Source organism: Ranitomeya variabilis, chromosome 6 (genome assembly GCF_051348905.1).
Source record: "Ranitomeya variabilis isolate aRanVar5 chromosome 6, aRanVar5.hap1, whole genome shotgun sequence".
Lineage (NCBI taxonomy): Eukaryota > Metazoa > Chordata > Amphibia > Anura > Dendrobatidae > Ranitomeya > Ranitomeya variabilis.
The window spans coordinates 329,348,005-329,357,250 of record NC_135237.1 but is presented as its reverse complement, the minus strand read 5'-3'; the positions used below and the strand labels follow the sequence as shown (position 1 = coordinate 329,357,250).

General features: G+C 45.0%; 1 protein-coding gene across 1 annotated transcript in view; it reads left to right on the top strand.

Annotated features, from left to right (window-relative positions):
• Window positions 1-3,274: 3,274 nt before the first annotated feature.
• LOC143782406 (enoyl-CoA delta isomerase 2-like) overlaps window positions 3,275-9,246 on the top strand; it is a 69,351-nt gene continuing 63,379 nt past the window's right edge. The window contains exon 1 of the mRNA XM_077269808.1: window positions 3,275-3,440. Coding sequence (XP_077125923.1) covers window positions 3,379-3,440 — 62 coding nt within the window. The 5' untranslated portion in view covers window positions 3,275-3,378. The remainder of the gene's footprint in view (window positions 3,441-9,246) is intronic.

Below are 9,246 nucleotides of genomic sequence, written 5' to 3'. Positions count from 1 at the left end.
AAGCTTCAGAGCTGCCTCCAGGCTATGGCCATTGTCACACATGACTATGGCTGGTTGTAGGTTCAGGGGCAAGAGATCAGTCTGGTCTGCTAGACCTTTCAACAACACAGCAGTGTGTGGTTTGTTACCTAAGCAGATTAGCTTCAACAGAGATAGCTGCCGCTTGGCCAAGGCAGTGCTGCAGTGCTTCCAGCTTGAGACGGATGTTAACATTTAGGAGATGGAGGAGGAGGTGCAGGAACTGCTGTAGAAGTTGGGGGAAACCCTCATTGAACCAGTGCCCACAATCCTCAGTGTTGGCAGCACATGTTTCATCACAGTGCCCAACTGGGTCCTGGCTTCCACAATGTTCACCCAGTGTGACGTCAGGGAAATGTAGCGTTCCTGGCCACAGGCATTTGTTAACGTGTCTGTGGCTAGGTGGACCTTAACAGTAACAGCATTGGTCAGGGCACGGCTGATGTTATGGGACACGTGCTTGTGTAAGGCAGCGATGGCACACTGGTAAAATTAGTGGGAGCTGGGGACCAAGAGACGGCCGCCGCCATGTGGTTTCGAAAATCTTCCATCTCCACAGACCAAAATGGCAACATTTCCAGAGCAAGCAGTCTGGAAATGTGACTGTTTAGTATTGTGGCCTGTGGGTGGGTGGCTGCATATCTACGCTTGTGTTTCAAAGACTGGAGTAGGGACAACTGAACGCTGCGCTGGGAGAAAGACATGGACGTGGTTGCTGACGGTGGTTGCAAGTGTGCAACCACAGGTGTAGGGTGGGAGGCATCTTCGCCTGCGTCATGCAGATTGGCGTACATGTAACACCCCAGGTAACCAGTTGTTACAGTGGTATTGCCTTTCTCACGGGGGAGGGTGATGCCATGCTTGGAAGTGAGGAAGGATCCCTTGAACAGGTAACACATACTGTACATGCAACATGTTCTGACTCCAGACCAGAAGGGGGAGCTTTGATCCAGTTTGTGGGTGGCTTACCTATATATTCTATATTCTAGCTGAAGGAGTTAGACAGGTAGTCTGGAAGAGAGCTGGGAGCTGGAGCCGTGCAGATGTGAGGTGCTGCAGCTCCTGTGAGGAAAGCTGGGGCCATGCAGACCTGTGGTTCTGCAGCTCCTGGGAAAGGAAAGAGAAAGTCAGAACAGTTTGTAGATAGTGTGAAGGAGGAAGGAGCAAAGGAGAAGTGAAGAGCTGGAAAGAAGCTGCAACTGAGCTTCCTCCACGCTGCAGCGCAGAAACAGGTGGCCGGACGACCGAGGTTGTGGGGGTAACCATGTGCCCCACAGCAGAAACCGGCGGACAGGAGATTGTAGGCCACATGTCCACCATTAACACCCAAAGGAACAGTAACACATAGCGCCTGGAGTCACCACGAGAGACACCGGTAAAAAGGCTCGCGTTACCTACCATGCGGGTAGTGTCCTACCTAAAAGGGGCATAGAGAGAAAATGAGGACCTTGTGTTAGACCTAAGGCATCAAGGGACTACAACACAGCGCGAAGAGGAAGGCTTCTAACCCCACCTGTTTAGGGGGGTTAGAAGCCGGCCGGACCACACCACCACCTGTGATCCATACCCTGGACTGTGACTACCTTATACCAGTAAAAAGGTAAAGAGACTACAACCTTGTGTCCTCTGATTCTTTCTACACCATCTACCATCTGTCCCTACTACACCGGGAGCCCAGGGGAATCAGCTTCACCTGTGGGAAGCCATACCATCCATGCTGCAGTGCAATCACCCCAGTGGACCCCTTTAAGCAGCGTAGGTTAATCCTAACCGAATACCATAGGTGGTGTCACGAACAAACTTTATTCTTTATTCAACAACCTCTTTAAAGTCCTGCCCTTTAATTTGGACGCCCAGGGCCACGGACCGGGTCGCTGCCGCCATGACCACCCCTTTAATGACCACCTGACCCGGCCCGAGTATCACCTAGGCCCTGGCGTGCACTCCATACACGTAGAACAGGGGAAGAGGAAGTGGTGTCACCCACAGGCACTGTTTCTGTACACTGGTGTTCAGCCCAACAATTCAGGTGCTTTGCTGTCTTGTGCCTGAGCATGCTTTTGGTGATCAGGCTGGTGGTTGTGCTGCCCTTGCTGATGCTGGCATGGCAGATGTTACAAATGGCCTTTTTGGGTGAACGGGGCTGTCTTTAAATAAGCGCTACACTCGGGAACACCTAAACCTTGGCCTGGCAAGTTCACTTGTGTTGGTGCTCTGGGGACCACTTGCCCGCATTGCGTCTCTGGCCACCTCACTGCCTCTTCCTGATTGTTGTGGTGCTTCTGTCCTCGCTCTGCAAGTCACCTACTCAGGATGGGTCAGTGACTTCATTGTCCGCCATCTTGCCTTCCACTTTCGCACCCTGATCCTCCTCCTGACCTGCTGACGTAACAACACCACTTGATGGCAATTGTCTCATCATCATCCACCTCTTATGACAGTAATGGCATTTTCTCACCGTCGCCTTCTTGCGACCATGGCTGCTCAAATCTTTGAGCATCGTTTCATGTGCTCTCATATCCTGCTTGAAACGGGCAGGGCGAGTGGCAGAATGGAAATGTGAACAGGTTCTTCAGGGTGTCCACGCGTGGGATCACTTGTCTCCGAGCACTCGGCATGGTGGGAGGAAGGAGGATCAGGGTGAGGATTATGTGGCCCAGAATCACGGCTACTGAGACGACTTCACCGTGTGGCAGACAGGAGGGTGCTACCAAAGTGACCATAAAAATAAGCCTTCAAGCAGCTCAGTTTACCAAAAAATGAAAACACTTTGGGTCTTGGAAAGTCATGCCTCAATAAAAGAAAACATGTATTTGTTTTTTTGTTCTCTAATACAAATTTTCATTTTTTTTTAACCACTAAAATAATTTTAATCTGGAAACTTTGGAAAAAAATAAAAGTAATCTTGCTCTTGGAGGAAAAAATAAACTGAAATTGGCCATTGTTAGGAAGGGGTTAAAGGTTTTCCACTGGAGTCTAACATTCCTTTTGTTATGTGTCTTAGGTCTGCAATGCATACTATAGGGGCATGTGTTAATTTCACTATAACATGGGTGTGCACACATTTCCCTTTTTCATTTTTATCTTCTCTTTTTTTATAGTATAATATTACCATGGGAATAAATCATTTCGGTTCATTTTTTATTTGCAAACTAAGAAAAGCCGTAGTGGGAAGCAATATTGCACCAGTAATACCAGATTTTCGCCAGCAGATGGTGCAGCTGCGCTGTTATGTGCAGCCGAGGACTTTGAACGCCAGAGAGCGCTGACCAATCAGGCCTGGCGTTACATGTGAGACGCCGCAGGAGGAAGAGGAGGGTTCGCAGTCTGTCACTAGCAGAGGTGCTCGCCGAGTTTTCTATGGCTACGTCCTTACTCCTGGCACAGAGCTCCCTGCGGCTCCCATTTCCAAGAGCAGTCAGGTGAGAGTGGACCAGTGTGCAGCAGACAGGAGCGGGTATTGTGTGCGACATTTATAAAGTGCTGCAAATCTGTAGGACGAGCGCTGATGTGGTGGTCTGCGCCCATTATGGAGTCCTGCTGCTGGTGACTTATCATGAAGGACTCTGGACATCCCTGTCCCCTGCTTCCTTACCTCTCCACCTCCATGTTCCTGTTCTGACCCCCTCCCTTAGGGTATATCTCCCACCTTTCCTAACCTTTCTCTATACGTCTCTTTTTCTCTCCCTCTCTGCTGTGTTGCCTGGTGTATAGCAGCACATATACTGTAGCGCTGTACAGCGATTGTCATCAGATTCCTCATTATTAGGGTATGTTCACACAGTCAGTATGAGCAGCAACATTCCTGCACTAAAAATGTGTCTCTTAGCAGAAAGAATGCTGCGAAAATACACGCGTTTTTGATGCATTATTTTTTCCCTTGTGTCTTTTTTTCCCCTTCATTTGAATGTTCGAAAAGCGCTGACATGGTGCAGATCAGAAACGTCTGCAAGGAGAAAATAAGCTGCGTGTGCATGAGATCTCCAAAATCGTATTCATCTTCCTGGAACAAAATGCTACTCTGTGTACTTACTATTGCTCATTTTGCCTTTCTACTCAGTTAATTCTTGTCTTTTCCACTAGGTCCACATGATAAAAAAAAAAAAACTGACTAGCTGAATCCTTCTAAGCTTTGTATAGATACAGGAGGTCAATCTTCTGTGCACAAGTCATGTGTCACTGCAAAAGTCTATAATAGGAGGAAGCACCTGAGTCAGGAGATGAAGAAGGGAATGATAAATGTAGGGACAAGAGACTTCCTGTTTCTAAATAGAGCAGAGAAAAATTAAAGGGATTGTTCAGTCCAAATGGATAAGCCTGCAGTCACTCTGACTGCAGACTTACGAATTCCCCCCAGCGTACGCACTGTGCATTGCGGGGATTTGCCAGTTTCTGAGCCTGGACCGAAGGCTATATCTGAGTTATTCATACTGTTGGCCAGTGGTCATGGCCTCGCTCTCCATACATTTGTATCGAGCAAGGGCGCGCCCCGTGTAGAGACACAGCCGACTAGAGAGCGCAGCCTCGTTCAATGCAAATGTATGGAGAGTAAGGCCATGACAACTGGCCAACGGTATGTATAAGGGCTCATACTAGTCTGCGTGAGAAATGGACGAGTGCAGTCTGATACAGCAAAATCTCAGCCCAAAACATCATAATAGAATATAGAAAGATGTTAGTGACATATATGCGTGTATAGTTTAATGTTAATGTATTTAGCTAATAATTCGATATCTTAAAGAAAAAAAAATGTTGGGAGGACCCCTGAAATGTAAATAACCAGCAGAGGGAAAGCAGACTTCTGGGGGCTGATGTTTATAGCCTGGGAAGGGGGTAATAAGCATGGAGCTTCCCAGGCTATTAATATCAGCTCCGAACTGCATACTTAGCCTTTTACTGGTTATTAAAACTGGAGTCCACCCCCCCACCCCCCCAAAAATAAAAAATGATGTGGGGTCCCTCTATAATTAATAACCAGCAAAGGCTAGGCCAGGGGTCTCAAACAAACGAGAGGCTGCTTCATGTGGCCCTCAGGCACTGTAGACCTCTTGACGATCCCGGTCAATGGAAATGAAACGGTTAAATCTATAATAAGTTACATAGATGCATGGACTGCAGCCATGACCTAGCTATGGAAATAACCATATACAGTGGGGTAAGTAAGTAATACACTGCCAATTTAGCAAACTTTTCCCACCTATAAAGAATGGAGAGGTCTAATTTTTACCATAGTTAACGTCAACTGTGAGAAACAGAATCTAAATCGGGGGTTCAAGGTGCTCACCACACATCTAGATAAGTTCCCGGAGGGTTCTAGTTTCCAAATTGGTGTCACTTGTGGGGGTTTTCCACTCATTAGGTACCTCAGGGGCTCTCCAAACGCAAATGGCGTCCACTAAATATTCCAGCAAATTTTTCATTCAAAAAGTCAAACGGTGCCCCTTCTGTTCTGAGCCCTTCCGTGTACCCAATCAGTGGTTTCCTCCCACATATGGAGTATCGGTATGCTCAGGAGAAATTAGACAACACATTTTGAAGTCCATTTTTTCCTGATACCCTGGTAAAAATAAAAAATGGCGTCTAAAATACACTTTTCGTGAAATGTTCATTTTTTTATTTTTTTTTCCCTTTCCACATTCTAAAAATTCCTGTGGAGCACCTGAAGGGTTAATAAACTTATTGAATGTGGTTTTGAGTACCTTGTTGGTGCAGTTTTTAGAATGGTGTCACTTTTGGGTATTTTCTATCATATAGATGCCTCAAAGTGAGTTCAAATGTGATGTGGTCCCTAAAAAAAACAAAAAACAAAATTATTTTGTAAATTTTGTTGAAAAAATGAGAAATTGCTGTTCAACTCTTAACCCTTATAACGTCCTAGCAAAAAAAGTTACAAAATTGTGCTGATGTAGACATGTGGGAAATAATATTTATTAACTATTTTGTGTGACATAACTCTGATTTAAGGGATTAAAAGTTTGAAAATTGCAAAATTTTTGCCAATTTTTCTTCTTTTTTTTTTTTTCACAAATAAATGCAAGTCATATTGAAGAAATTTTATCTCTGACATGAAGTACAATAGGTCACGAGGAATAAATCTCAGAATCACTGGGATCCATTGAAGTGTTCCAGGGTTATTACCACATAAAGTGACGGTGGTCAGAATTGTAAAATTCGGCTTGGTCATAAAGGTGCAACAGGCTCAGTGGGGTAAAGGGGTTAATAGCTGCTGTAAATATGTACTGCACACAAAAAACATGAGAAAAAATAGTTATCTGTCTGATTATAGGATTATACACTTGTGCGAACTGGGCCAAAGAGTGTTATAAAAAGTGCGTCGAAATGACCCCAATATAAACTACAACTTGTCTATAAAAAAAAAAAAAAAAAAAAATGCCCTCACTCGACTAAGCTAATTGAAAATTCTAAAACTTTTGGTTCATAATATGGCAGCCCAACAGTAAATTTTTTAAAAAAATGTATTGTACAAAAGTAATTAAAAAAATCTATAAAAATGTATCGCCATATCATTTGTTACCCACAGAATAAAGTTAACACTTTATGCATGCAATGAATAGCGTCAACTTGAAATCACAAAACAAGAATAGAATTGCTGTCCTATATATTCCATCCCATAATGAGTTAATAAAACTTTGCTACGTTATGTTCCCCAAAATGATACCACTAACCAATCCACCTCATCATCACACACACAAAAAATAGCAAGCAGCCCTCATGTGGCTATGTTGCCAAATGATTAAAAAAGTTTTGGCTCCTGAAACTCGACAATAGAAAGGTTAAGAATAAAAAGTCTGTAATAATGTCCAAAACTAGCCTTTAATATTTATATATTAATTTATATTGTTAATATATATATTGGCCATTGACATCAATGGTAAAATGTATCCTGATGTGAAAGGAGTGTTTGTATTGACTTCTCTCTCCCTTTATCTCCTTTTACTTTTCTCTCACTTTTTCTTTATTTTGCTCATTTTCCTGATATTATCTCAATTTATGCCAATTTTTTCATTCTGTGTGTCTTAATTTTATCAAAGCTAAGTAACAGGTAGTATACACAATAAAGCTGCTATGTTTAAACCATGGCGGACAAAAAGGGGACAACAACCGCAGTACAAAAAAATGCTATAAAAATGAACTGAAAAATGCAACTATCTTAGGGCTGTCCCACACGTCCAGATAACTCCGATTTTTTCCGGTACTGGAATTATCAGTGCCCGTGAGCTCACGTAGGCCATACGTGCGGCACACGTGTGCCGAGTGGGTACCACACGGAGCGTGTGGTACCCACGCGTGTGGTACTCTGCATCGTGCTGAAGCCGCGATTCATATCTTCTGTGCAGCAGCGTTTGCTGCATAGAAGATATGAATAATAGTGTTTTAAAATAAAGATCTATGTGTCCGCCGCCCTCCCACCCCCTGTGCGAAGCCCCCCCCCCCCCCCCCCCCCCCCCCGCTGTTCTGAAAATACTCACCGGCTCCCTCGTTGGCTGTCGCTGCTTCCTGGTCTGGCCCCCAGGGGATGGGAGGGCGGCGGACAGGGGGTGGGAGGGCGGCGGACAGGTAGATCTTTCTTTTAAACACTATTATTCATATTTTCTCTGCAGCAAACGCTGCTGCAGGGAACATATGAATCGCGGATTCAGCACCAGTGGGGGGGACAGCACTTACTGTAGCGCTGTCCCCTGCACGGCACACGGACTGCAAACGGAGAAGGTCCGTGTGTGGTCCGTGTTTTACACGGACCCATTGACTTTAATGGGTCCGTGTAATACGTGCGCTCCCACGAACACGGACATGTCTCCGTGTTTGGCACACGGAGACACGGTCTGCAAAAAATCAATAACGAAAAAAACCTAGCACTCAACTTGATGCTTATGTGAAAGATTTATTGTAGTACCGAACAAACGTTTCGGTCCGTCATACGGACCTTCATCAGTAACTACATGTGAAAAACAAACAACCAAAATAGACCAAAATAAATAAATAAACATTAACAAAAGTATATACATCATATGAACAGAGAAGATCAACAGCATCTATATGATAATAGGTCCAATTGTACAAACGAAATATATGCCGAAGAAGACCGTGCAGAATAAGGTGTCACAAAACTGTCTACAACATAAAGTGGTAGAGGGAAGGAGTGTGAGACACGTACCGTACTAATACTGAAGCTTGGAAAAAGAGACCGTAGTGTCTCAGGGCACTTATAACTGTGGCGCCTATAAATCATGGAAGGGAAAATAAGAAGCCTGCCTGCAGTGCAGTGACCAGGGAGTGTGCTGGTGTAAGCATACCTTAAAAGAGCGCAGGGCCGGTTAAGAGACTGGGGATGGAAAGGAGGAATGCGGTAAGTATACATACCAAATAATTCTATGGGTGAGGATGTGCCGTGCTGAAGGGTGGTTACCTGTAGAGGATGTGTCTTGAAGCGCCACTGACAGACGCGGAATCCACCGCTAGTCTGATCAGGGAACATGGAAACCGCCATTAAATGCACCGGGGGAGGGGCCATATCGGCCGTTTAAGCCTATGATCAGTGAATGTCTGCTGGGCCGGAAGTGACATCACCGGGCCCTAGTAATGCTGTGAAACCGGCGTGCAACTGTATAAACAGTGTTCACATGTGAAAAAGCCGGTGGAAGTGACGTGTCTGTGTGTCACGGCCCTCCGGAACATAGCAGCTTACAGATAGGTTCCACCTAATAACAACGGCGATTGTAGGTAGTCACAGGAAAGAACGGAGGGGCGGTGCCTAGTAGGGATCCAGTGAATAGTGGAAGATCGACGTGGTGAATGTGATCTTTCTGCGCCGTGTTCAGCCGTGTGGATGATAGGTTTAGTGGAGAGAGAAGACTTGGTCCAGTGCGGTCCGTGACTGTACCGGTGGACAGTGGCATAACAGAAATCTCAATACAGACGGCTCTAATAATGAAAAGAAAAAACAGTTACATCTGACACAAATATATACTTTAGCCATAATAAATAACTCCTTATGAAAAGAATGCGTATTCTCAGAGCCAGCCCCGATCCAATCCCAGATTGTACCATCAGATCACATTCTTTCCGCACGCAGTTTGGGTCTCCATACTAAAAGCCATTTTAGGCCCCCTCATGGCTCCCACGCCATGGAAACCTTTATAGGTTTCGTCCAGAATTCGTTCAAATCATTATGCGAGGATATCAGAAGGGGTAGACTGTCATATCCTC